Source organism: Mustela putorius, unplaced genomic scaffold (genome assembly GCF_011764305.1).
Source record: "Mustela putorius furo isolate JIRA1106 unplaced genomic scaffold, ASM1176430v1.1 tig00537248_pilon_pilon_pilon, whole genome shotgun sequence".
NCBI classification, from domain to species: domain Eukaryota; kingdom Metazoa; phylum Chordata; class Mammalia; order Carnivora; family Mustelidae; genus Mustela; species Mustela putorius.
This window is the reverse complement of record NW_025422387.1, coordinates 3232982-3259777: the sequence shown is the minus strand read 5'-3', so window position 1 is coordinate 3259777 and position 26796 is coordinate 3232982. Positions and strand designations below refer to the sequence as shown.

At 63.0% G+C, this 26796-nt stretch overlaps 1 protein-coding gene across 22 annotated transcripts in view; it reads right to left on the bottom strand.

Annotated features, from left to right (window-relative positions):
• Positions 1–250: 250 nt before the first annotated feature.
• Positions 251–26796, bottom strand: part of NCOR2 (nuclear receptor corepressor 2) — a 206997-nt gene continuing 180451 nt past the window's right edge. For 8 of the 22 annotated variants that reach the window (XM_045073531.1, XM_045073532.1, XM_045073534.1 and 5 more), the window contains 22 exons: positions 26504–26608; positions 26100–26203; positions 22405–22555; positions 20080–20220; positions 19600–19686; positions 18731–19023; positions 16826–17180; positions 15557–15778; positions 14793–15044; positions 14022–14171; positions 13738–13881; positions 13436–13643; positions 10917–11458; positions 9776–9925; positions 9491–9636; positions 8813–9006; positions 7838–7987; positions 7060–7208; positions 6233–6286; positions 3197–3418; positions 1999–2178; positions 251–1409 (listed from right to left, as the gene is read on the bottom strand). In XM_045073531.1, coding sequence (XP_044929466.1) covers positions 1228–1409; positions 1999–2178; positions 3197–3418; positions 6233–6286; positions 7060–7208; positions 7838–7987; positions 8813–9006; positions 9491–9636; positions 9776–9925; positions 10917–11458; positions 13436–13643; positions 13738–13881; positions 14022–14171; positions 14793–15044; positions 15557–15778; positions 16826–17180; positions 18731–19023; positions 19600–19686; positions 20080–20220; positions 22405–22555; positions 26100–26203; positions 26504–26608 — 4181 coding nt within the window. In that variant the 3' untranslated portion in view covers positions 251–1227. The remainder of the gene's footprint in view (positions 1410–1998; positions 2179–3196; positions 3419–6232; positions 6287–7059; positions 7209–7837; positions 7988–8812; positions 9007–9490; positions 9637–9775; positions 9926–10916; positions 11459–13435; positions 13644–13737; positions 13882–14021; positions 14172–14792; positions 15045–15556; positions 15779–16825; positions 17181–18730; positions 19024–19599; positions 19687–20079; positions 20221–22404; positions 22556–26099; positions 26204–26503; positions 26609–26796) is intronic. The other 14 variants (XM_013056417.2, XM_013056416.2, XM_013056426.2 and 11 more) reach the window with 9 other exon arrangements.

The following is a 26796-nucleotide window of genomic DNA, read 5'->3' as shown; positions in this document are numbered from 1 at the left end:
GGTGTGCCACTCTATACCGTCCGCTCACGGGCACGAACATCGGATACTCCCGCCGTGGGTGTGACTGTTTGATCCCCTCATGGAGACCTTCTTACTGCGGCCGGAAGTCCTCGCCTGCAGGGGGACACGTCTGGGGCGTTTCGGGGGGATATTCCCTTGCCCCTCCGGGTTGCACTCCCGCTGCCCCCGAGGCCCCAGTCGCCTGCCCTCCGGGCTGCCCAGGCTGAGGGAGAAAAGCAGCCTTGGTAACTTGAGTATAATTCGCTTTTTAATGAGAACAACGTGTGTAAATGACAGAATGCCCCCGCCGTGCGCAGATGGCGGTCACAGAGTACCCATCAAATTCATTCTGCCCAAGGAAGGGAGGGAGGGGGGGTGCTCGCGAGCCACAGCCCCGCCCCCCTCAGTCCTGCGGATGATGGGGTCACTGCCTGGCGGCCTGCACACACCTTTTGAACGGTAAGCAGAGATCGAAAGCACAGCAGCAATAACACTGGGTAAAGTCCTTCCTTGCGTAAAACATCTGAATTAATTCATTGAAGGTATCAAAAATATACCCTGTAAACCAATACATCATTTACACCTGCCTTTCCTTCCCACCGCTGCGGCAGCGCCGTGTGAGACAAACAGTCCAGTTCCTCGGAGCGTCTGCTCGTCCCAGACCGCACCCGGCCCTTTCGCCCGCCCATCCGGCCCAGCTGGGTTTCCAGCAGTCTCGTTGACTGGGGCAGTCCGTGGAGACCAAGACGAGAGCGCTGGGGGCTGGACAGGGCCCGCGTCCGTCTGTCCAGAGCGAGAAGCGGAATGGGGACGGAGGGAGGGTGCGGGGGCTGCTAGCTCAGTTTCGACTTTGGTTCCAAATGTGTTAAGGGGGGAGGCAGTGGCGTGGGAGGTGCGTGGCCATCCTGCTTTGGGTCCCTGGCCGCCCCGGCTGCGTGCGTGTGGCCGCCACACACCGCCACGCCCCCTCCCCGGCCCCTCCCCACCCGAGCACCAGGTAAACATCCCCTGAGTAAGGTCACTGCACAGGACCAGCCCGGGGCGGGAGTCGTAGTTAAGGCTTTAGACAGGCGAGGATGCCGGCTCTGGACGGACGGACGGATGGGCGCGCAGGCAGACTCGGGGGCTCCTTCCTCGGTGGGGGGAGTCGGTGGCCGCCCCGCTCCTTGCCCAGCCGCTCTGGCCACTCGCTGGGCCCTGGCGCCGCCCCCCACCCCGTTCTGACAGTCACTCGCTGTCGGAGAGCGTCTCGTACTGCGAGCAGAGCAGCGGCTTGGGCTCCTCGTCCCAGGCATGGTGGGGCCCAGCGAGGGGCCCGCTGCCCGCGGGGAGGCCCAGTGGGGGCGGGGAGGCCATGACACCCGCCTGCAGCCGCATGATCAGGGGGTTGTAGGGAAATGGTGTGGAACCTGCCGGAGAGACCAGGAGAGACGGTCAGAGGCCTCCGGGCCCACCTGTCTACCACCCTGGGGACTGAGCCTGAGCCTTGTGTCTCCCCCTACCCCCAGCCTGGCACCATCCCAATTCCTCCTAACTCCTGTGAGCTTCCTCAAGACTGCCCCAGGCTCCTGGTGGCTCAGTTGGTTTCAACCCAGGTCATGATCCCCCCTCCCTGGAGTCCCGGGATCGAGTCCTGCATCGGGCCCCCTGCTCAGCAGGGAGTCTGCTTCTCTCTCTGACCCTCTCCCCTCTCATGCTCTTTCTCTCTCACTCAAGTAAATAAGTAAAATTTTTTTAAAAAACAACAAAATACCCTTGCTCGTCTCTGCTCACGGATACCGTGCTCCGGCCACCTGGGGCCTAGACCCGTAGGGGGTCTCCTTGCCTCTCGGCTCAGGGCTCTCCTGAACCCACATCAGTTCTCTCAGACGAGGCCAGACCACACACTCGGCACACAGTAGGTGCTCAGGCAGCCCCCACCCCCTGCCCCGGCCCCCGAGCCCCAGTGCACCTGGCAGGCTGATAGCCAGCAAGACACCCCCGCCCCCCCACACCCACCTGCAGACGAAGGCCGGTCCTCCCACACGCGGTTGGTGAGCGGCGTCCGGCGGTTACAGTCCCCCTCCGAGTGCACTGAGGAGACCGAGGGTGGCCGGTCCCCAGACGCCAGGCCCGGGGCCGGGGACTTGGCTTTTCGGCTGCTGGGTCTGCCAGAGACTTTGGCCTTCCCGCCACCACCTGCAGGGAAAGGGCCACGTTGGATGGTGAAGACAGCACGCGCACGGTGAGAGCGGGGTGGGTGCGGCCCGGGCTGCCTGCCTCCTGGGCCCCCACCGAGGGGGATGACAGCAGCTCAGCCCTGCCGGGATGCTGAGGAGGTCGACCAGATGGACAGGTCCAGCCCTGGGCCTGATTCTGGACGTGGGTTTCTACGAGGGGAGTGGCCTGAGCTACTTTCAAAGACCCCTCAGGCTGCCCTGAGGCCCGCCTACCCACCCATGGGCCGATACCCTGAGCATGAAGCCTTGGGGCTCTGGCTTGACCCTGACCATTGTCCCAGGACTATGATCCGGCTGGGAAGCCTGAGCCCTCTGCAGAGAAGCCAGGACCCGTGAGGCCAGGCCTAGGCTCCCACTAAGTCCAGAAACTTCCTGGGACCAGACTGTCTAGGTCAGACAAATGGGCCCGAGGTCTCCATGCTCAGACACGCAGAGCACGGACCCGGGAACTGCGGCAGGGAGGGGGCTGGCCCCTCGGCTTTCCCTGACTCCTTGGACTTTGAGGCTCACACACAGACACGGTGTCCTCCCCATCAGGTCCCAGGCCAGCCAAGGTCCCACACGACGGCCCCCGCAGATGTGGGCCCCACAGGCCTGGCTGCCGGGAAGGGACCCCCTGATCCACACAGAGGTGGGTCCTCACGCTAGCCTGATCTCCTCCAAGGAGACATGCAGCCGGCCCAGACGAGGGCCTCCCGGGGGACCTGTGTCCAGCAGGGGAGGAAGGCAGTGAGTGTTTTTAGAAAAGCAGCAGCTCCTTTGTACCTAGTGGGCAAGGGGAGGGCCGGGGCCGCGCCCGCCCCGATGGGGAGAGCCGACTCCAGACCCACGCCAAACACGCACAAAAATAAAGTCACAAGCTCCAAAGCTGGAGGGGGTCGGTCAGAGGAACGCGGAGGCACAAGATTAAGGACACTGGGGTGGGGACAGACGGGGCGGGCGGGGCTGGAGGACCGAGGCGGGGGAGGCCTGCAGACCTGGCGAGGTGAGTGCGTGTTCGCTCCGTCCGTCAGCAGCGGTTATGGGTATAGTGGCGGGCAGGCTGGCACTGGCAGTCAGAGGGTTAAAAGCATTGGCGCTGAGCGGGGGCTCCTCCCACTGATCATATTTACCCATGAGCGCCTTTCTAATAATGGCCTCCAGCCCCATGTTGGTGCTGGTATGCTCCTGCACCGCCTGGCTTCTGCAGGTCATGAGGCCTGGGAGAGAGACACACACACAGGGGCCAGGAGGGGCCGGGGGGACAACAGGGGGAGGGAGAGAGAAGCCGGGGGAGGGGAGGGGAAGAGAGAATACACAGTGAGCACATTTCGGCAAAGCAACATGTTTCTTCATTTCCCTGTCCCCCTTACTCTCCTGCGGCTTGCTGACGGGGCGGGCCGGGGGCCCCCTCGGACTCAGGCCCTGGGGTGTGGGGGGCTGGGGGGCGAGATGACCACTCTCCATGTCTCTCCGGCTCTGCCCTCGGGGAACTCAGAAGCCTCCCCCGCAACGCCCCGGCCCTGCCACCCGGCCCCGCAATCCCAGCTGGGGCTACTCCTCTCTAAAAATTCCAAATGGCCTTGAAGAGGGAGTCGGGAAAAAGAGAGAGAGAGAGAGAGAGAGAGAGTGTGTGTGTGTGTGTGTGTGTGTGTGTGTCAGGGGCGGAAGTCAGAGGAGGGGACGCCCTGTTTGGGGAGACACAGCTGGGAAACCAGGTTCAAGCCAGAGCTCCGTCCTGGGCATGGGTCCCCGGGGCTGGTGGGGGCTGAGGAAGAGACTCCGGGAGGGAAGGGGACCCCCATGAGGTCTAGGGCCCTCAGCCCCCGCAGCCCCCCATGCCCCCCCACTCCCCACTCTGGGCCTAACTCTCCTGCCCCAGCCTCTCCCCCGCCCGGGAGCCGCGAGGAGAGAGAGGTGCAGAGACGGGACGGTGAGGTGGGGGTCATAGCCATGCAGTTACGGTGCGTGCGGGGGGACAGGGCAGAGCTAGAGACACTCGCGTGACCGCCCCCAGCCTGGCCACCTCTTCGCCAAGCGGCCAAATTCAGACTGGTCCCCGCAGACGCCTGCAGACCCCCGCTACATCACAGCCACGTGAATTCACCCCTTTTCATCCACCAAGGGTTTCTGTCCCTTTCTCGTTTTCTTGGGGATCCTTCTGCGAACTCTGGCAGACCCGGGGACGCGTCTCTTCTCTACATTTTTGCTAAACCAGACCTTGCCCACAACGCTCAAGCCCCCTCTGCCTGCCGTCCTCAGGCAACGTGTGCACGGATTTTCAGAACTGCGCCCCAGGGGGTGCAGGAATAGCGGGGGGCCGGCGGGCGGGGCTCCCTGTCCCTGCCCTGGTTCGTCCGTGAACTCCACGGGCGGGCGGCTTCTCCGTGGTTGGAAACCACATTTCTGGCACATTCTGGGCAACCGTGTGCTCCCAGTGTTGTTTCTCTTTTCTTCCTTGTAGCTTCAAACTTGGTCACAGCCAGGGACACACTCTTGCCACCTTTGGAGGTGTGTCTTGGCCACTTTTCACCGGCACTTCAAAAAAAATAAATAAAAAGAGGAAAAAAAGAAAGCCATGTCTCTCAAGAAGAAGTAGTATTTCCAGCAGGGGTGAGCACTGGCGGGGGGAAAAAAAAAAAGCACTCGTGCTCCTCCACACAAAGAAAACAATGCGGAGTGGAAACTATGACGTGACGGGGACAGGCCGTGGCGGTTTCTTGGTAGACCAGCATCTAGCGATCCCAGATGTTTCTGAGCCTTCCACCCGAGGTCACGGGGGCGCGACTGGACCGGGCCAGGCGGGAAGGAAGCTCGACCACCTCCAGTTACAAAGGCAAAGTCGGACGGGGGCTGAGCGCAGAGACCAGGACGTGGGGACGCCAGCGCGTGTGTGCCGACTGCTTACAGGGAAGCGGAACGGGATCTAGCACAGATCTTCATGGCAGCGCTGCACGAACTTCTACGGACAGATGCACCTGTGTGTCCATGGCCCGTATCACGAATGGCAACGTGCCAGAAACTTTCATTTCTAACCATGTCATTGGTTCGACCAAACTGTTTCCTCTCTGCTGAGGTCTGGGTAGACAGGCGGGCGAGCCCCGGTCGAGACCCCCACTTGGAGGCCCTGATGACCCTTTGATAAAATCCAGTGGTTGTCTTTTGCTCACTGCTTTTCCCAGGTCTTGAGGTCCCGATGGCCCCTGGGAAGGCTAGCCCGGCTGCCCTCTGCTCCTCTGGCCTTGGACCCCCACCAAAGGCCCAGGGCACAAAGGACACAGCCCTGCAAATGACCCCGGCACCCCCCACCCCTCCCACGCAGGGCTGCCCACGGGGACCCCAGCCCCGGCTCTGCTCTGCGCTCAGTCTCTTCACACAGGAGGCCAGGCCCTGAAGCCTTCCAAGGAGCAAGAGAAACACACACTGTGGCCCCTACTGGCGGCTGGGGACCCAGCCCCGAGGGTCCCCCACATCCCAAACGTCACGGCAGGCCTGTGGGTTTTCACCCATGTCCCTATTCCAGCTCTGGCGTTCCCTCAGCTGCTTCGAATTTTTGAATAAATCAAATGTCCTCTCTGTAAAAGCGCTCACGTGGACCCCGAGAGAAACCCGCGTACAAAGCCCGCGCCCACGCTCCCCGCCCACACTCAGACCTCCACCGGAAGCCCCGGCGGGGAGCTGGTGTTTCCAGACAGTTGTGTGTGCCCCTGATTCTGTACCAAGCACACCGGGAGGCCCTGGCATGTGATTCCAACGCAGACCCCTTGCAAAGCCTCCCCAGCCTTCCGTGCGAGTCTATGTCCCTGCTGCTGGGTTTGTGGAGTCCAGAGGGAAGGACACACTTGAACTAAGAAAGGTCTCAGTCCGCAGGACTGTGGCTAGGCTGAGGTCCCGGTGACCTCCCAGGCCACACTCCCTGAGTGTCCTTTCAGATTCCACACAGCAGCCCAATCTCCCCAGCGTGCAGCCAGGAGGGGGGGGACCAGGAGAGTGGGGATGGGGCTGGTGGCCTGGAGCCCGGGCTGGACAGTTACCTGCTCCGGTGATGGCAGGCATGTTGAAGATCTCTGTCCCGGGCTGGCCGATATCTGGAGGGGCGGGTGACAAGATTTAGGGTAAGACTTAGGGGCCCACAGGTCCCAGAAAGTCACATGCCCCTGCCCTCCCCCCGTCTAAGCAAAGTGCATCAGCGCACACAGACTCCGTAGGGCGGGGGCAGGCCTGGGGAGTGTGCTTTTCTAACCAGCTTGCTGGGGCTCCCGACCTCCGGGCCCACGGACTGCACTTGGCAGGGCTCTGGAGCTAACCAGGCCAGGCTGGGGACTATCTGTAAGGTTGCAGCTCCAGCCCTGGGAAGCTTCCGAAAAGCCTCTGTGACACCCCCAGTCTCGCCGCGGCTAACGAGTCCCAGCCGGGGACTGCGGCAGGCTCCTCTGTGCTAGGATCTGTGCTTCCCGTGCTATGTGCGGGCCACCGCACTGGGCGTGGGAAGCAGAGTTAGGACTGACATCCAGTAGCCACATAAATGAGGGAAAAATCACAAATACAATGAAAAATCACAAATCAATGTGAGCTGGGGACACAAAGGGCCCTGGGGTGGGCAGGACCCCAGTCCCCAGCACCCAGTGCGGAGGCTGAGCGAGAACCACTCCTGCGAGCACTCACTGTGTGCCCCCCGTGTGCCCAACACCGAGAAGCGCAGGAGGAGCCCCCAAGGGGCTCAGCGAACATGGGGTGAAGGGCCAGGGGGAGAGGTGTCGGCGGGTGCACTGGCTTTATAAAATACCCTGTGGGTTCTCGCCCGGTGTCGGCGCCCAGCCCCGTAGGGGCGCCAGCTTCCTGGGGGAGGGGCGCTGCTTACTGTACTCTGGCTCATTCCGGTTGTGCGTGTTCAGCTTCTTATTGATCTCCTGTTTCTTGGACTTGACCATGGCAGAGTTGCTCTCGGTCAGTTTGCTGAAGAAGGCCGGAGGCTGGCTGGTGTTGCCTGGAGACTTGGAGCCCATCCTGCTGCGAAGATCAGATACCCCAGGTCAGTCTGCTCAGGGCTGAGCTTGCACACCTTTGACGATGGGGCACTCATCACCTAACGGCCTTGGAAATTCAGAACGAAGCTTCTGCCCCATGCCTTCTGCCTTCACCTCTCAGACACCGTCTCCTGTCTCCTCGTCCCCTGAACCTTCTCTGTAGCTCACCTACCCACGGGCTCAGGCTGTCTCTGGAGAGCCCCAGCTGCTCTGCCGGGTCATGCTGCTCTACCGGCAGCAGCACAGCCCCTTGAAGGGCTTCAAGAACTGGGTGCGCACCCAGACCACATCTTTTCCCAAGGCTCGCGGACCTGGCTTGTTCTCTGTCCTCATCGACCCGAGTGGTCGAGCACGTTCAGCTGGTTATTGCTCAGGTCCTCCGCAGATGCTGGTGCAGGGGCCCGGCCTGAGCGGAGACACCCCAGTCCAAGGCATATGAAGCTGCCACGGAGCTCCCTCAAGCTGGGGCATCTGCTCAGCAGGCCCGAGGGATCTCGGCTGCACAGTAAACCCGTGCCAACGCCCAACAGCACAGTGGGGACCGAGGCCACGTGGGGGCGAAGGGCTTGTGTCTGGAGTGTCCGGGGGCGGGGTGGGAGGCCACAGAGGTACCTGGGCTCTGTCTGCTCCCCGTCCCGGTACAGCAGCGGGTACATGGCGCTGCGGGGATGCCCAGGCTCAGCCATGCCTTCCGGCGGGGACACGGGCTCGATAGCATCCTCGCTGCTGCCCAGGGTCGACGTCTTGCTTGGCTCTGGAGACCTGAGCGGAGAGAGGGGCCCCGCTGTGGTCAGAGCTCAGCGCTCTCTCCCCCGGAACGACACAGGGATGTGTCACTCTCTCCGCGACCCCTCCCCACCCTGCCCTGCAGCAGAGCTTAGCTGCTCTCCCTGCGGAGGGCCCGAGAGAGCTGCTCTCCCAGGCTTGGTCGGCCACACCTTGTGGGCCACGTGTGCCCTCTGCTCTAGTTTCTTCTTGTACGACCTTCCGTCCCTGGACTGTCGCTGGACTTGGCCTGTGGGTGGTAGCAGACCCCCGCTGCTCCCGTGTGCCAGGGACCTCACTATACCCCCTGCTGTCTTCCTGCCCTCAGGCCTCACTCACGCAGCGCCCCCTTTGAGCCAGGGACCTCCCCCAACCCCTGAGAGCTCCTGGGGGGGCCCCAGAAGTCAGTGTGCACATGTGTCTGCAGAGAGGCTGAGCACACAGCTCTGGCCGAGTCCCAGCTCTGCCCAGTCCCAGCTCTGCCCCTTGCTGGCTGTGCCCCTGGAGCTAAATGGAATCGCTTCCCCATATCTCAGTCCTTTCCTCGGTGACACGGGGACGTGGCCTGCCCTCGCTGGGCTGAGCAGAGAATCCTGGTTAACTCATGACAAGGGCTTAGCTTGGTGTCTGGAACCCAAAGAGTGCAGTGCGCCCGTCAGCTCTCCCCCACCCGCGCTGTGGCCTTGAGCAAACCGCCCCGTGCCCCTGAGCTCAGTTTCTCATCTGTGCCACAGCGGCAGGCAGCCCCGCTGCTTGCTCAGCCCCACCACGGCAGCCGTCCGACCAAGGCCTCCCGGCAGCTGAACAGCCCCCAACACTCACCTCTTGCCCCCTTCACTGTGGGGCGAGCCACGAGCCGGGGCGCCGTGGTCTGGGGGCGGGAGGTAGAGGTCACTGGGCGGGCGGCGGAGGTCTAAGACGGGGCAGCTGGCTCCAGGGAAGGAGTAGAGGGGGGCAGGAAGCGGCGCGCTGAGCTGCTGCGGGTGGTGCCGCGTATAATCCTGGGTGATGACCTCCTGCAGGCCGAAGGTCGGCAGAGAGGCACAGGGTCAGGCACCCGCCATCCCACCAGAACCTTCTGTGTGGGCAACGGCTAGGCTGAGCTTCGGGGACAGAACGGGGCTTGGTTCTTGGTGCTTTGAGATCTGCCCATAGCAGCCACAGCGTCCCCGTGGGCTCAGGTTGGTGGTCGTGGCCCGAGGTCTCACAGTGGCAGCCCTTGGGTGGGTCAGATCCCACCGGCCAGTGTACATGAGACGCGGACCACAGACTCACGCACCTGAGGCCCCATCAGCTTGATGTGGGGCGGCCACCGTGTCTGAGTCTGAGACCCCGGAACCCCCGGCATGGCTTGCCCTCATCACCCCCTACCTCCCCGGTCCAGGCCACCAGGGCTCGGTTTACCCCCCAGGACCCCCCCCCCCGATCCGCTGCCACCTTCCCCAGGACCTCGGCCCAGCCCAGGTTCAAAGGTGATGAGGTCAGAGAAGGGGTAGTTACACTGATGTGCTGTGCCAGGGTGACGACCCTCTGGTGACCTTTGACCCCTGGGGTGGTCTGGAGCAGCGGGCTGGACGAGGACTGGCTCTCGGGCGGCGGCCGCAGATGCGGGAGGTGTGCAGCCTCACCGCCGAGCTTGCTGGGACCTGCGGGCAGAGGGGAGCAGGTCAGGCTGGGGGGAGCCTTGGTTCTCCTGCCTGCAGGAAGGGGTGATGGCAATCCCACTCTCACAGAGCTGTGGTTAAACGGGGTGCACGGGGGTGCTAGGGTGGCGTGGGGCCCTACCTGGGTGCTTGTGCCTCAGGTCCCCCTCTAGGTGGCTCTTGTCGACCTCTTCGAGGTGCTTGGGGTGCCCCTTGTCGTGGGTCAGGCTGGGCGAGCTCACGGGGCTGACCGGTTCCACCCCGTCGGGGCTGTAGCTGCCGCCATGGTAACCTACAGTAGGCAAGGCCCTGGGTCAGGCCATGCTGACTGGGGTCCCCAAGACTGGAGGGGGGCTGTGGGCAGAGGGGGAGAGGGAGCGAGCCAGAGCAGGGCTGCCGGCTGGCCGCAGGTGGGGGTGCGAGGTAGGAGAGAGACGAAACGGTGGGGAGGGTGACAGGTGGAGGAGAAACGCAGTTGGACACACAGGCAGGCGGGCCGGGAGATGGAGACAGACCCAGGGACGGCGAGAAACACAGACCCACCCAGAGGGGGGGCGTCCGGGGGGGGCGGGGAGAGGAGTCTCTAGGGAAGGGAATGTAGGAGTGAGATCAGTGGGGGGTGTGGCAGGCAGGGACACTCGGGTCCCGGGACCCCGCCTGGGCCACAGTCCCAGGAGCCCCCAGCCCAGCAAACGGGAGCCCAGAGCAGGGGCCAGAGATGGGAGGCAGGGGACGCTGGACAGCAGGTCAGCAAGGGGCACCCCAAGATGCCCTCACGACCCAGGCAGGGTGCAGGGCTCGGCTCCTCCCGGAGACGCAGCCGCTTTCCACCTCTCCCTGTCTTCTCCCAGACCGTCCGCCTCAGCGGGCGTCCTCCACAGCAGACTCACCCACGCGGCCGCAGGCCTCGGCCCGAGCCCCTCTGCAGCCCCGCTCCCTGCTCCCCAAACACAGGCGCAAAGGTTGGGAGATGGGAGGCGCAGTGGAAGTCAAAATCACAGATCCATTCATTAAAGGAAAAAAAAAAAAAAGCGAAAATCCAAAAAAAAGAAATCATGATAAAACAATGTGCAAATGAGGAGAGGCCCCTGGGTCAGAGGCGGTGGGGGTGGGCGGCAGCTTGAGGAATAAAACCATCATCAGGGCGTGCAATCGACGAAGACGCGTTTCAAAACGAAATACCAAAACCAACGAAAAATGAGGGGAAAAATCAAAAGCAGAGATCTGAAAATATCTTTAGGCCACAAGACGGGGTGGGTGGGCGGCGGGGCCGGAAGTCTTACCATCGCGAGGGGAGTCGTTGGCCAGCGAACCTCCTTCTCGCGGCCCTTTATCGTGAGCAATTTGACGCATGATTATCGCGTCTATGAAGGTGGCCGCTGTCAGGGTGGTCTTACCCAGAGAACGGAGCTCCAGTTCCTGGATGGAAAAGGGTTTACTTTGAGTCTTTTCCCGGTGCAGGTCCGCGGCCGAGGCGGGCGGCGCAGGCTGGTCCGGGCTGGCGTGGTGGGGTGCGAGGCTCTTTGCTGGGGTGCGGGCGATGGCCGTGTGGCTGGAGCCGGGGGGCGCCAGGGGCCGCGGCTCGGAGCCCTTGCCGGGGGAGGAGGCGGGCTCCAGCCCCGCGCGGCCCGGGGGCTTGGCCAGGAAGGCGTGGCCGGTGTCTGCGCGGGGCTGCTCTGGCCGGGCGACCCTCGGGGCCTCCTTGGGCAGCAGGACGGGCTCCATGAGGGTGGGGTAGACCCCGTCCAGGGCGCCGCCCAGCGGACAGTGGGTGGTGGGTGGCAATGTGGCGGCCGGGCGGACAGGCGAGGAGGTGGAGGTGGACCTGCGGGAGGAGAGAAGGCGGTCAAGGCGGTCGAGGGACTGCGGGAGCCGCCGCAGGGGGTGGGGAGGGGACCCAGGAGGCCGAGGTGGGGTCACTCCCCTCACACTTCGGCACCCCGATGGCTCTGCGCAGCCCAGGGATAAGCCTGTCTACCCGCCCGGGCTGCGAGGTCCTGCCGCCACGACCTTCCGACGGCACGCGGTCACCTGCTCACTTACTCACTGTCGGCCCAAGACTTCTCACGGAACGCCAGCTAGGTGCCCGGCGCTGTTCTAGAAACTGCTCTGACGCTGGGGAATATGGCAGCGAACGGACAGAAGCGCCTTACGTTCTAGCTGAGCAGACCGTACGCAAGGTCAGAGAGCAGGTGTGACTCGAAACCGAGTCGGGGAGAAGGGAAGATGCAAGCTAACGCGCTGGCAGGGGAGCCACGGGCGGCTCAGGACACGAGGGGACGAAGGAGCCACATGGAGACTGTGAACACCGGGGGCACGGGTCCCGAGAACGCTGGGGACCGGGAGCTGGGGGGTTAGAGGAGAGAGCAGCAGGGCCCGGCTCTCCCACACCAGCCACGGGGGCCACACGGGGCTCTCTGGGATGCCTGCCAGCACTGCACCCCAGCATGGCTGCTCTCGGGGGTCACCTGCCTCTTCCTCCAAACAGCCTTCCCTGATTGCTGTCTGGTCTAAGCCCTGAGATAAGCCCCAGAAGGGCTCCCAGGGCTGGCATCACATTGTCCCCCACACCCAGCACAGGTTGGCCAGGAAGAAGGAACACACAAACGTACACTGTGATTCCCACAGGGTAATACAATAATCCCTGCTTCGCAGACGAGGACACGGGCGCTTGGACGCGAGCTGGCCCGACTCCAGCCCTTCGGGCCTTTCTGTCTAGCCCAGTGTCTCCGTGAGGAAGTGGCCTGCCCTTCACTGACCCTCACTCCAGCTGCCAGTGGGAAAGGCCCGACGCCCCCTGACGGTTTCTAATCGGCTTCCCGCTGGTGTGGGGAGACAGCTGGCCTTCACGCACGAGCAGTAACCGTGCTCTAAGCGGCCAGGTGCCTCTGCTTCGTGTAACTGCTGTGTATCTGAGTCGGGGAGGCACAGCCGATGCTTTTGGGAAACAAGGTTGTCACCTTCCCTACCGGGAATTGTCGTTGAGTGGTGGGCAGGACTTAGAGCAGCCCAGTGGGGGGAGGGTACTTGTATGAACGGAAACCTCACCTTGGAGGAAGCAGCACCTGCCTCCGAACAGGACCCCCGCAGGGAGGGGCACTGGGGAAGCGCCCTCCCCCGCATTAGGCAGCTCTGTCCCTGCATTGGGGGGAGGGTGTCACCGGAGGGGACTTGGGCCCCTTGTGAGAGTGGACTGTGGGAGGCACACAGGGGACACGTAGACCCTCTCCCATCTTAAAAGATCCCTTAGGTTTTGTCCAGGGAAGATGGACACCGCCCCCTCCCTGCAGGGCCCTCCTGAAGTCGGGGAGGACCAGAAAGAGTCTCTCCCCACAGCCCTCCCTTGTCTGTCCCTCCGCTCTCCAGGGACTCTATGCTTGAACCCAACAACCTAACACCTACTCATCCACCCCCCACCCCAACCGGCTATCCAGCCACCCCCTCATCGACGGAGGGGGTCACCTGACCCACGCAGACACCCACCCAGTCCCCCACGGTCATGTTCACCCACCCTCCTACCCGCTGGCTCAGCCCAGCCGCCGTCCACACACCGCCCACCCACCACCCGGCAGGCACCCACTCAAGAATCCACGGATCTCCCCACGTCCCCCTCCTTCTAACCCAATCTCCCAATTACCTGCCCATTCACTCCCCCCGCCCACCCACGCATCTACTCCTCCGCACACACACCGGCGCTCCAGCCCACGTGCAACCGCCGGCTTCCGCCCGTCACCCGCTACCATTCACCTCCCGATTCATCGATCCATCTGCGCCCCCCGCCGCCCCCCCACCTTGTGCCAACCTGGCCCACCTCAGGACCGTGGGCGTGCTGGGCTCCACGGACGTGACGATGCCCTTCATGCCCGTGTTGTGCAGCACGCTGGGTCTCTGCTGGATGGCGTCCTGGGTCCGGGGCGAGATGGGCGAGTGCTGGTGGGAGTGGGAGTGGGAGGCCGGGCGGCTGCTGCTGCTGCCTCCGCTGCCGCCGCCGCCGCTGCTCTGCTCTGTACCTGGTGGGGACAAGCTGCGGTGTCAGGGGGGGCCTCAGACGGCCCGCGAGGACCCCCCCCCCCGAGGCTGGGGCGGGGCTGTCGCACGCCCTACCGGGTCTCCAGATCGGCGCGTGCTCCACCGTGGTGGCGGACGTGAGGACGGACTTCTCGCGCTCCCGTTCACGCTCCCGCTCGCGGTCCCGCTCCCGCTCGGACGAGGAGGTGGCCGAGGCTTTTGTCAAGTGAGTGGGACCCCCTGGCAACCCAAAGTCCTGTGATTCAGTCTGGCGTTCAGGGAGGGCCCGGACTCGTCTGCCGGGGTGGACAGGCTACCTTCCTCCGTCGCCGGGGCCCCAAAGCAGGGCCCCAAAGCCAGGGCGGGGGGCAGGGCGTTACCTGGGGAGAGCGGGGAGCTGCTGAGCCGGCTGCTGAAGTGCTGGGGTGCCGTGGGGAGGTAGGCGAGGCGGTCCATGGCAGGGGCGGGCGCGCCTGGTGCTGGAGGCACCAGCACGGGGAGGTGTGGCACTTGGGACAGGTCGATGATGCCTGGCAGAGAAGGCAGGGGTGGGGGTTGCAGGAGGGGCAGGAAGGGCATGAATGCCAGGCTCCCGCAGCACCACCTCCCCTTGGTTCCCAAAGCCCAAGAGCGCTGTGTCCCGCAGCTGATGTCGCTGCGTCCCCTTGGCACGTCCTTCCTGCCCTTCCGGACTCTCACCCCATACGATCAGTTCCCGCATTCAGTCCCCCCCGTCTGAAACACCTCGCACCACTGGTTCTTCCAAATGGACCCTAACTGGTACTTGGTTGTTGCAGAGGAGCATTCCATTAGTTTCCAGAGGACTTAAATGTACTTACAAAGCAACCACAGGCTGTTTGCAAGTCAAGGGACCAGAAATACAAGCAGCCTCCTATTTCGATCCTTTTTTTTTTTTAAATAGTGCCAAGGACCGCATAGGCGGAGTTCACATAGACCGGTACGCACACACCACTCTCCACCACCTGCCAGGTCTATGTGTACTTGGGGTGGTCACACCACCCAGACCCCTAAAGGGCCCACACCACATGGCCTCGGGCCATACTCCTGTGTCCTGTGTGCCGCCGAGCGGCCCAGGCAGATGAGCACTAGGGCCGAGTGTGGATGGGGAGGGTCTGCCTAGCTGCACCCACCTCGAGGGCCGGCGGCATAGTTGAGGGCCAGTGAGGACTCGCGGGGCGACAGGCCCCGCAGCATGTCTGCTCGCTGGGCCATGGCGGTGGCCGCGTTGTGGTGCATCTGCTGCGAGGTGATGTAATCGTTGATGATTGTCTGGCGGTTCTCCAGCGCGGCCGTGTCGGGGTAGCCGCGGATGAGGTACGGCGGGTACAGGTGCGGGTAGGTGGGGTTGGGTGCCAGGTGTCGGGGCAGGTAATAGGCAGCAGCTGCAGCGAGGAGAGGGGCGAGGTCAGATGGCCTCCCAGCGCCTACCCCAACGGCTTCTCCCCAAATAACCCCCAAACCCAGAATTGAGGGCCTGGACATGGAAAAGGTCTCGCTCCCGTACATGGGGTACCTTTTACTGATAATGTAGTTCAGATCGAAGTTCCCCCAAACCAAGGGCATCTAAAATGTTAAGTCACTAAGATATCTATAGGATGCATCCAACACTTCAGCCTTTTTTGGGGATATATTTATAATTTCAAAGGCACTGATAAGTCCTGCAGGGAAAGAAGACCACTGGAAAATATTTAATCCCATGCGTCCCTCAGACTCCTATGAGAACACCTGTTCTAACCTGAACCGTTCACGTGACTGCCTTACTGGGTCTCTCCACCTCGATGCCTCCGTTTCCCCCATCTAGCAGAGCTGAGCTGATGCCTGAGGAGTCCTTGGGCTGACAGGGACAAAGCCCCTCATGCCCTGCTGTGGGATTCTATGGGCCCAGGACAATCACCTGCATCAAGAGGGATTCCACGGGGTATGGAGGCGGGATCGAAGGCCAGCGGGATGTGGCCGCGGTACAGGTCCACACCACTCACGCCCCGAAGCAGGTGCTCGTAGGGCGAGATGGGGTGGGGGTGGTGCTCAGGCACGGCGCTGTGGGGGGACTTGGCAATCTCACGGGGCGTCGACGTCAGCTTTCGGTCCTGGGATGTCTTGCTAGATGAGAGGCTGCCTGTGGGGACGGGCCAAGGGGGGTAAGCATCGGAGCCCTGTGCCGGGGCTGTCCTAGCTCTCCGCATGGGGGCCGCCGAGGCCAGCGTTAATGGGAGGCCATTGAGGGTGGGCTGTCTGGGATCCGGAGACCAGGACTCCTTTCCCCTGTTCCTCGGTCGGTCTCAGCTCCTGTGTTCTGTCATTTACTCATATGCTTCTGTGTTTTTGTTCTTTAAAAGAATTCACTCATTCATGCTTTCATTTTTTCCCTTCATTCATTCATTCATTCAAGCAATCAAAACATATTTATAGAGCCTCTACCAGAGGCCAAGCACTGTTCTAAGAGCTGGAGCCACGCCTGTGAACAAAACAGCAGGAAACCCATCCTGCATGGAGCGGGCTACTTAATGGAGGAGAGAGGTGATAAACTAGTCCTTGAATGAGAATTTCTGAGTGATAAATGCTCCAGAGAAAACTTAAAATGTGACCAGAATAGTGGGAGGGGGTCCTAAAAGCCTCCCCAAAACGTGACTTTGCACAGAGGCCTGAAGGACAAAAAGAAGTCATTTAGGTAACGATCTAAAAGTTGGGGGACGTTTCAGGCAAAGGGAACAGCAGGTGCAAAGGCCCTGAGCAAAGTCAAGGAACAGACAGGAGGAAGCCGGCTTGCTGGGTCTGGGGTGGATAAAGGAACATGGGAACAGTGAGATGGGGCTTGGGCAGGGCCGGGTCCTACAGGACCACCATCGCCATGGCGAGACGTCACTAGAAAAGATTTAAGCAGGGAAGCGGAATGGTCTGACGTGAGCTTTTCAAAGGCGATTCTGGCTGAGTTTGGGGTGTAGACGATAGCCAGACAGGAGAGGGCATCGGGGAGGCCAAGCGGGAAATCGTGGTGGCAGGGAGGCAAAGATAATTCTGAGTATAATTTGGGTTGGGCAGGTGGAAGGCATGTGGTAGCCCCGCGGGTGCCCCTGGTTTCCAGCCTAAGCAGAGGGTGGGTGGGGAGGTAGTGTCCTGAGCAGGGGAGTCCAGCCACCCCATCCCCCCGCTGCACCCCACGCACCCTCCTGCAGGCGTGGGGTGGGCTCCCGCGTGGTCACCGGCGAGCCGCGTGGGAGGTGGCTGGCGAAGGGCGCCCCGTGTTCCTCGTAGGTCAGGGGGCTCTGGCGCGGCTTGCCCAGCTCGGGCACGATGACCGGGGCGCCCCGGGTGATGGAGCCCCCCGAGCTGCCGGCGGCTCCCGGCCGGCTCTTCAGGCTCTCCTCGTAGCAGGCGCGCTCTAGTGCCCGGGCGTCGGCCATCACGTCCAGCGGGTGCACCGGCGGGAACGTGCGGCCGGGGCTGCCGATGATGGAGCGCACGTCGTGCTTCTTGGAGCCGGCAGACGACGGGCCAGTGTCATACTTGAGCGGGGTGCCCTGGAGAGAAGGGGCTGTGAGCGCTGACTACAAGACTACCTGAGCCCCTGCTTCACAGCCGTGGGAGGGGAGCCACGCATCCCATCTCCAGGGGCCGGGGGACAGAGGACTTCGCTAACCCTAGGATCAGCACACAGTCACTGCCCTGCCCGCCCCTGTCCTGGCCCCCAGAACCACCAGGACGGGCTGCAGAAGGGGTACAAAGTTCAAAGGTCAGCCCTCCCTGAAGCAGATGGGGGGCCCTCTGTTGGCCCCCGCACGGGGAGAAACCCCCCACCCCAACCCCTCCATCAGTCTGGGACCCTCCAGGGCCCATTTGATGCCACGCCAGAAAATTCAGCAGCAAAGCCCGGTTCCACCTGGGGGGGCCCAAAGCTCAGAGGTCTGGGCTGAGGCTTGTTTGCTCTCTGGCCAGAAGGGGCCAGAAAGCGGGGGGGGTCACAGACCCGAGCACAAGCTGGCTACCTGGGAGGAGCCCCACCCTGCTGACACCAGCCTAGGGACCCGGGGTACAGCGGGGTACAGTGGGGCCCCGTGTCTCTGGAGATAGAGCTCCGAGTTTGCTCACCAATGTTTTAATCATTTTCATAAGAAAGGGAAACCCCTGGTTTTAAGAATGCTGTAGAAGCAGGCTGGTCTCCCTCTTGGGTCCACGGGGGACTCCCGCCCTGAGCCTGGAAGCCAAACCAGTCCCCTGGCATTGGGTACTTTCCGGAAGATGGCTTCTCCCGTCTCCGGGCACTACGCACCTTAACCCCAGCTGTGCCGGCCTCCCAGGATACCCTCCCCAGTCCTGTCCGCCCCAGAGCCAAGCAGCCCCCGAGGTGTTCCCACTCTCCTTCCTCATTCCTCCGGGCCGCCTCTGAGCACAGGAAGAGACAGTGGCCCTTCCATGTTTCCTCTGAGCAGCTCCTTCCTTGCACGCTTGGAGCTGGTCACACCCTATCAGGCTGGGGCCTCTCGGGGGGGCGCGGGCCGCGGGGGTGCAGCCTGCTGGTGGGGGAAGTGGACGCCCAGAGGCAAAGATGTTGCAGATCTAGGCACGTCTGGACTCGAGGTTCGTAATGGCCGTTCACTTGCTGTGGGACCGCAGGCACGTCTGAGCCTCCATTTATGCACCCACACGACGGGAACAGTAAGAGAACCACCGCAGAGCGTGGTTGTGGGGGCGAAACAGGACATGACGCCAGGCGCTCAGGCAGCCCTGGACCCGGAGCAAAAATCCAGTCAGCGGCAGCCTTTTATTTTTATGGCTAGCTCTGGGACTTTGGCAGCCTGCTTGAACGCTCCGTGCCTCAGTTTCTCCACCTGAAGAATGGGGACAATGGGGAGGAACCTCCCCGGGGCGTAAACAGAACCAGAGGAGGTTGAGGATAAAGAGCCCTTGGCATGGAGCCCTGCAGGGCCCAGGAACGAGCAGCTGTGCCGTCTCGGGCGGGCACCCACGGAGTCGGAGCCTCAGTTTCCCCATCTGCAGAGGCCAGAGCAGCAGCTCACAGCCTCCCCCTCCCCCAATCCCGGCCCAGCCTGCCGGGTTCCGGCGCCCGTACCTGCGTGATGGAACCCTCCTTGAGCGGCCGCGGGGCCAGGGGCAGCTCAGGCGTGCGCCGCAGCTCCTCGCGCGGGATCTCGTGGATGGACCGGCCAGCCTCCTTCACCGTGGCCACCAGCCCCTCGTGGGCCGGCTTCAGCTTCAGGGGGCCCAGGGCCTCCAGGGGTCGGGTCTTGTAGGCCTCGGCCAGGTCCCGTGGGGGCGGCGGCGGCGGCGTGCCCTCGCGTTTCAGGAGCTTGGCCTCCCGGCGGAGGTAGTCCTCCTGGGCCTCCACGTAGGAGCGCGGAATCCCTGCCGGGGAGGACGGGGCGCTGACGCTCGACTCCGCAGCCCGCCGGGCCCCTTCTAACCTGGGGGCTCCACGGCCCTGCGGCTCTGCGGCCAGCCTCCCTGGGACCACATCCCCACCCGCTGTGGGATCCCCAGCCCACGACGGCCCTCTCCGAGCCTCAGTCCTGTCAGGTGTAAAACGGGACCAGTGACTGGACGCACACCCAGTAAGGTGCGCCGGACAGAAAGCCCCACAGGGTTCCCGCAGTCGCTGCCTCGCTACCGAGCAGCCAAGCATGTTTGGGGGCTGCGGTAACAGCACCGTTACTGTGATACTGCGGGTCTCACATCCGGCGACGGGACGAGCAGCGGGGCCAGCGCCGAGCCCAGGACAGATGCTCGGAACCATGCCTGTGCAGGGCAGGCCGACGGGCAGCACCCCGCGCTCCCCTTCTGTTTTCCGTAAGACAGACTACCCTTGCTCTGCATTTCAACCTGCGCCCGCACGGGCCACGGACACGTGCCCCCCGCCACGCTGGCATGACCCCCTCTCACTGGCTGCGGCCACCACAAGGACGGCGGGGGGGCGGGGAGCACCTTGTGTGATGGACCCTCGGATGTGGTGCTGCTCTTTGAGGTGGTGGGGGCTGTGTCGCTCCGGCGGGATGGCGCGGCCCATGAGACCTGGGGGAGGGGCAAGAACATCATGGTTACGAGGGTCCCCCAGCCAGCCTCAGGCAGGGACAGGAGCTGGGGTCAGAGCCACCCCTTCCCAGCATGGGTCCCTCCGGCCACTGACAGCCGTCCCCAAGACAGTGGCAGTGGGGCAGCACGAGATTCAGCAAGCAGCATCCCATCTCCTGGGCCGGGCCCTGCCTCTAGAGGAGCCTCAGCAAAGCCTAGCCTCAGTTTACCTATCTGGAAAATCAGGCGAACCATCCTACCACCTCCCCCCAGGCGGGGCAGAGACAAACTCTCTCTCTTTGCCACTCTAAGCCACTAAGCCACCCCAGGGCAGGTCCCAGGCCCGCTGGGGTTCTGTGTCTGCTGGGGCAGGGAACCGGGCAGGACGCCCACCTTCGATGCCGGCCGAGGAGACGGCTCTGCTGACACGGCCCTCCATCATGTCATAGGTGCGCTTGGGGGCAGTTGTCTCGTGTGGAGGTCCTGAACTGCCCCTGCCGTCCTCCTTGGGGCACTGGGACACCGACATGCCACCTGGAACCCAGACCGTGCTTGTGGTGAGGGTGGTGGTCTGGTGCACGGGGCGCGGTCCCAGCAAAGCCACTGGGGACCCGGGACAGGAGTCAACAGGGCCTGTCGCAGGGCCCGGCTGGGCCCTCCTGAGGGAACCCGCAGCCTGCAGGTCAGCCGGGGCCCCTCTCGCCAGGCTAGGGGATTTAAGACACAAAAGCGTCCTATGTCCTGAACCCCAACACACCATCAGCAGGTGTGCGCTTCTTACCACACACACGGCCATACGAGCCTGTGCAGACACGGCCTCACACGGGTGCCCATTTGTGACATGAACATCAGTGCACATGTGGGCATGAGCAGGGGAGCGGGAAGGTACGGCGTGTGCACCACCATCTGGGTGTGGGTGTGTGCACGTGCATGCTACACACACGGGCCTGGCCACTGAGACTGAGGCCAGGTGCACAAACGGGCCCCGTGCCGGTCTGTGTCCACACGCGTACGTGTGCACACACAGTGTGTTCGCTATAACAAGTCCACGTCGGGGGAGGGTGCTGTGCACGGCAGATGTGACATCACCGAGCCAGGAGGAACCCTGGGCTGAGCACCCTGGTCTCCCAGACAGGCTGAGGGTCTGAAGGCCACCTTGGCCAGCAGGCTGGGGCTCCCCAGGCGCCTGTCCCCGCCCAGAGCGGCAGATGCAAGCTCCCCACGGCCCCAGTCCTGCCCTGGAAGACAACAGGTTCTCCCCCTTGTTACGTTGCACGATGCACTCCACAGGCTACAAAGCGGGGGCCTCCATACACACCGCACTGCAGCTCTCAACTGTTCTTAAGACTAATCGCTGACGTCTAAACACGGAGATTTCAGATCAAAACGGACAAACAACTATACATACGTGTATATATACACGCATGCGGAGAGATGGGAAATCCAGCCGGGGGGCTCCCATCCGTACAGGGCGACAAGTGCCACTGTCCGGGCTGCCAGGGCCCCCCACCCCCACTGCCTGCCCCTCCCCTGCTGCCCCCTAACCGGGAAGCACGGGGGAGACGAGAAGCCTGGTGCAAACGGCCCCTCCAGACGAGAGCTCGAGAAGCACGGGGGCTGACAGCGGGTGCGGAGACCTGAGGTGAGGCCGTGCTCGCCCTCCCTGTGCACCTTGACTGCAGGCCCTTCGGCCACGTGCTGAGCCTGGTGTCCAAGACGTAGCCCCTGGCCTATCCCTCGGCTCCATGGTACCACGACCACTCCCCAAAGCCGAGGGGCAGGGGGTGTGGGCAGAGGCAGACAGAGAGGAGAAAAGGTGCCCGCTCAGCAGAGGAGAGGCGGCACAGGGCCCTGGAGGCCCAGCCCCCGAGAGGAGCTCACATCCCGGCTCTGTCCTCCCTCAGTGCCCTCTGTGCGGGGGTCCTTGGCTGTGGCCCCTGAATGCAGGAGGGTAGAGGGGGCGAGAGGCAGGGGGAGGGTCACTGTGGTCATCACACCCTGGTGGCCTCCTATAGGCTACCATTGAGAGCACAGCGTTTGCCGGGAGTGCTGGGCCTCAGTGCCCCCTGTGTCCAGCAGGGTGGGCCAACACTTCCTTGCTGCTGGCTTACATACCTGCAGGGACAGGGAGCTCACCACCTCTCTGGTTGGGCTTCATGCAGTCATCCAGACCTCGCTCCCTGTGCAGCCACCTCCATGGGCCAGACATCCTCCTCCCCGATCCCAAGCCTCCCTGTCTCTCAAGGGGCTACTAGGGTGGCCACATAGAGGGACACTGCGTATCCCCGTATGGCCACAAAATAGGGATAAAACGCTTCGCCCTGGTTCTTGACCACTCCGGCCAACGGGAGGGGCACACACTCTCCAGATGGGTTTTCCACGGATGGCCGGCTGCCGTTTACCCTGACCGTGTTTTTCTGGACCCTTCTCTCTTGACCAGCCTGGGGTCTGGTGGACAAGCCGCGCTGGAGGAGCGGGATTCCAGGACTCAGAGTTCACAGGTACCTCCTGTGTGCATCTTGCGTGGGCGTCCTGAGAGCGCTCGGTGGGGCTTCCTCACCGCGCTCCCCCTAAGTACCCCATGGGTATAGGGTCAACTTTTCTCCCGTGCCATCAACCCTCCACATAAAGATTCTTTCCTGGGCATGGAAGACCCCCGCGGACGAGGAGGAGGAAGGCCGCCGCAAGCCCCGCGAGGCCACTAGCGACAGCACTCACCCTCGTAGGACAGGACGTGGCCTTTCTTGCCCTCGTAGATGACGTGGCCCTTGGGCAGGCTGTCCTCCCGGCTGCGGTCCAGGCGGCTGGGACTGTCCTCGCCGATGATCCTGGTGATGGTGCCTTTGTAGAGGACGTCGGCCGGAGTGCCCTGCAGGCGCAGAGGGGGTGAGCCCGGCAGGCTCCACTCGGGGACCCCCCTCGCGCTCACCAGGCATGACGCGGGCGTGACCAGCAGACCTACACGGGTCCCTCCGCCTCCACACATGCACACGTGTGCTCGCGCGTTCACCTGTGCGCTGCTTCAAAGTGGGAGACAGCCAGCAGTACGCAGCCACATGAACACCGGGCCACGGAACACCGGGCCACGGCTCACACAGCGCCCACGGTGTAGCAGGAACTGCAAGAGCCCCTCATATACATTCTCTCATTTAGGTGCTATCGCCATGTCTGTTTCAGAGGGGGAGACTGAGGCATGGCGTGTTCGATCTGACTTCATCCAGGGGCGCAGCTGGGACCGGGACCGAGGCAGTCCACCTCTGGAGTCTGCGTTCCAGCTGGTCCCATGTGGGGTCACCTTCTCCGAGCCCCAACATTTAACTGTTGACGGTCAGCGGATAGGGGTGCTGAGACATGGCCCCCATGCTGTGCCAAGGAACGGATCCCATGCACTCCCGTTTCCCAAAACCAGGGGTTCTCAACCTTGGCACCATGTCACGGGGGGCCAATTGCTTCCTTGTGGTGGGTGCTGTCCTGGGCCCCCCTGGATGCCAGAGCTGCACTGTGCCCCCGCATCTTCCCCCTTCTCCAAGGTGCAACGATCAAAGATGTCCCTAGACATTGCCCCAAGTCCCTGAGGAGGCAAAACTGCCCACAACGGAGAACCACTACCTTAGAGAGAGTGAGCTCCCCGCTAGGGGAGGTATTCAAGGACAGAGAAGACGGCCATGAGGAGTAGCATCCTGCCTTGGGCAGCTTCCATGAACATGAGTGTGGGGACCGGAATATGAGTCTGGAGTCAGACTGCAGGACGGCGAAGAACAGCTTTACCAGCGAGTTGCTGTGTGACGTCTGTCAAGTCACATCGCCTCTCTGAGCCTATACATCCATCCATCTACAAAATGCAGATAACCCCGGCATCTAGAATTCTCAAAGGCACTTGGCATAGACAAGCTGTCCCCAAGTCAAGCTGTCTATATTCCATGACCCGTCAACACAGACAGACATGGGGGTCCCTCTGTGTGCCGGGCCCCGGACCAGTGAGTCTCCCCGTGGGAGGTCTTCTGCTGAGAAACCCCCCCACTGGAGTAAGAGCAACAGCTGGCAACCGCCTTTAACTGCAGATCCAGACTCGCAAGGAGACGGACAGCAAGACACCGAATGCAGACAGGCTCCTCCGACTTCTTGTAGCAGACGCTCGAGCAGAGGTCTGAGAGCTACCTGAGCTACCTCTGCACACAGTGTAGGAGCAACACGCCTCACTGGGTGGTGGCGGTCCGGGGACAGGTGGGAGCACACGGCAGGGACATCCTCCCCGAGACCGCTGACACCAGGGCCGCTGCGAGCCAGGGCTCGGTGCTGGCGGAACTGGGTCCGTCCTAGGAAAGCAGCGGCTCATCGAAGAGCACAGTGGGAGACAGGGATGGGCTCTCCTGCTGGGACTGAAAGCGGTCGATGTCCTCGAGCCACGCTGTTTACAGGGGCTTTCCTCTACGCCACAAACAGAGGCCAGAAACCCTGACAGGCCGTGACCCTGCCCTTGGGGACAATACACTGGACAGAATCGTGCAAGCGTGGAGACTGTTGGCCTGAGCCTTGTTTCAAGCCTCAGGGCATGGGCCCCGCAGACCTTCCCTCCCAGGGTGGGTGGGAGCACCCAGGAGCACGGCGTGTTGGGGCTTCCTCGAGAGCCTGCTGGGTTCACGGATGTGTGCGTGTGGTCTGGGCATGATTTCGTCACTGCCGGCAGCGAGGCTGTGGGAAAGTCTGCCTCTCATGCATTCCGGCAGCTGCTGCCCTCTGCCAAAGACCATCGAAGGGGTGTGAGGGACTGAGACTGTGTGGGTCAAGGTTGCCTGGAAACCCGGCGCGGACGGGTGCCCAGGAACTGCAGATGTCAACCTTCGATCAACAGTGACGCCACAGAAAGACTGAGCAGGAACTTGTACGAGAGAGACCGCCCCCCCGCTTAAGTGTGTGTCCCAGCAGGGACCTGAACACCCTGGCCTGGCTTTTGCCCCAGGTTCCTTGTTCTTTGCACTCGGCAAAGCCGCCTCCAAAAGCCTGTTATTTCAAAATCCGCAGCTTTCCCCTCTGTGGTGTGATCTGAGGCCACTGGGGTCAGAAAGAGCTCACCGCGGGCCAGCCTATGGCCTGACGCTCCACCGTGAACATGCGTGTGGGCGGAGCACCGTGTGCCCTGTGAGTGTGACTGCCGAGGTCCGTGTCTGTCTGTCCCTACGCCCTGTGTCTGTGAGCGTGTCTGCATTATGTCTGCGCGAGTGTCTCTGTGTGCGAGCGTGTCTGTGCCTGGGCTCCCGGGCACGCACACTGGTGCGTTCTGGCTCCCCGTTCTCCGGCACGGTGTTCTAGAGCCCGACACAGCCGGGCACAGAACTCTGGGTCCACGACTCACTAGCTACGTGGTCTCAAGTCTGCCCTCTGAGCTTCGGTCGTCTTAGCTATCAAACGAGCTGCGACAGCCCCGACCCGTGCTGGGCCCGTGTAACTAACGTGTCCTGTCTGAAGCTCGGTGGACGGAAGAAGAGCAAGCCCGGGGCCCCAGGAGGAGGTGATGCAGCCACACTTCACGCTCGCTGGCCAGGGAGGAGAGGGCTCAACGAGCCCCAGATGTGCGGGGAGCCCCAGACCTCAGTCACGTAGAGAACTGATCCCCCCTCCCTGACACCAGGGGGCCTCTGGATCGGCTCCCCCGCAAAGCCGGGGAGGGGACGATGTCATCCCACACGCCCGGCTGCGGAGGCGAATGCAGCTAGGATGCCGGACCCCAGCCCTTCAGTGGCCGACACCACATGGTCAAGGCCGGCGCAAGAGGAAACCTCTTTGTTTTCTGGGACCAAAGTCCAAACCAGGGAGGATGAGGACGGCGCGCAAGGAGCCACAGGGGTGGGGGCCGGCTGCGCCAGAGTGCAGAGGACCCCCCCCACGACCTGGCCCATGGAGCCCCACCCCTGCTCCAGGCACTGCAACCCTTGGCTGCCCCTTGCACGTGTCAGAGATGCTCGCAGGTGCTGTTCCCCAAACTGGGAATGCTGTTCCCCGAGAATCCTGCGGGGTTCACCCCCAAGCAGTCTCCCACACTAGCCTGGGCAGCCCCAGGTGTCCTTAATCGGTGCTTTACTCCATCCGAAGCACTGGATGCTCTGAGGCCATCGGCCCAGCTCTGCCGGGTCTGTGACTCTCGGGCTGACTGCTGCGGCTACCCCGCTGGCTCCTGGGGACGGGCGAGTTTTGGACACCGCTCAGCACCTAACGTGTCTGGCCCCAAGCAGACAAGATAAATGACCAGGAGGCAAATCGCCACCCCATCCAGCACGACTGGTGCCGCGCAGGGCCGCCGGAGGGAACAGATGGCTGGCCCGCCGCTCTGCCTGCGGTCAGGGCCGCATCCGGAGCCGCGGCCCGCCGGTCCTCCCCCAACCCTCCCCAGGCAGGCGGGGCCCCAGGACACCTACGTGGGTGATGGAGCCACGGTACGTGATGGGACTCTCGGAAGGCACCCGCGTGCTGGGGATCCCCTTGGTGATGCTTCCTCCTGGAACCGAGCCGAGGGACGTCCCTAAAAGACACAAGACACAGGGGTACGGGTTGTCTGCAGCCCCTTCCCAGGGGACTGTGCTCCCGCTGACCTGCGAGGCCCTTGCTGTCTCAACACAAAGGACCCCCTGCCCCTCAAGAGGCAAACCGTTATAAAGAGGGGCTTTGGGACCCTCTGGGAGAGAATGAGGTTCAGCAGATTTTGGATGAAAGATCCCGTTCCTGCCTCAATCCTCCTCCTAAGAGCGGAGGGGCAGCCGCTGGGGGTGCAGGACACACCCCGGGCCCCACGCCCACCCCTCACACCCTCACACCCTCGTACCTCTCAGTACGGACGTCTCCTGGGCTGTGGGCACCCCCAGGCTCTCCGGTGGTCCAGCCTGGCCCCGTGGGGACAGCTGCTCCTGCTTCACTCCACTGTAGGGCGCTGGGGATGGGCGAGAGCAGTGAGCCACGCGCCCGTGCGATACTGGCTCGGAGGGAGGGCCCCCACCTAATCCTGCCCAGGGGCTGAGCTCCAGAACAGCCAGGAATTTGGGACTGCCCCCCTGCCCTCAAGTTCAGGCCATGGTTCCAGCGGCCAAGCGGCTTTCCCTCATGCCCCCAACACGGACC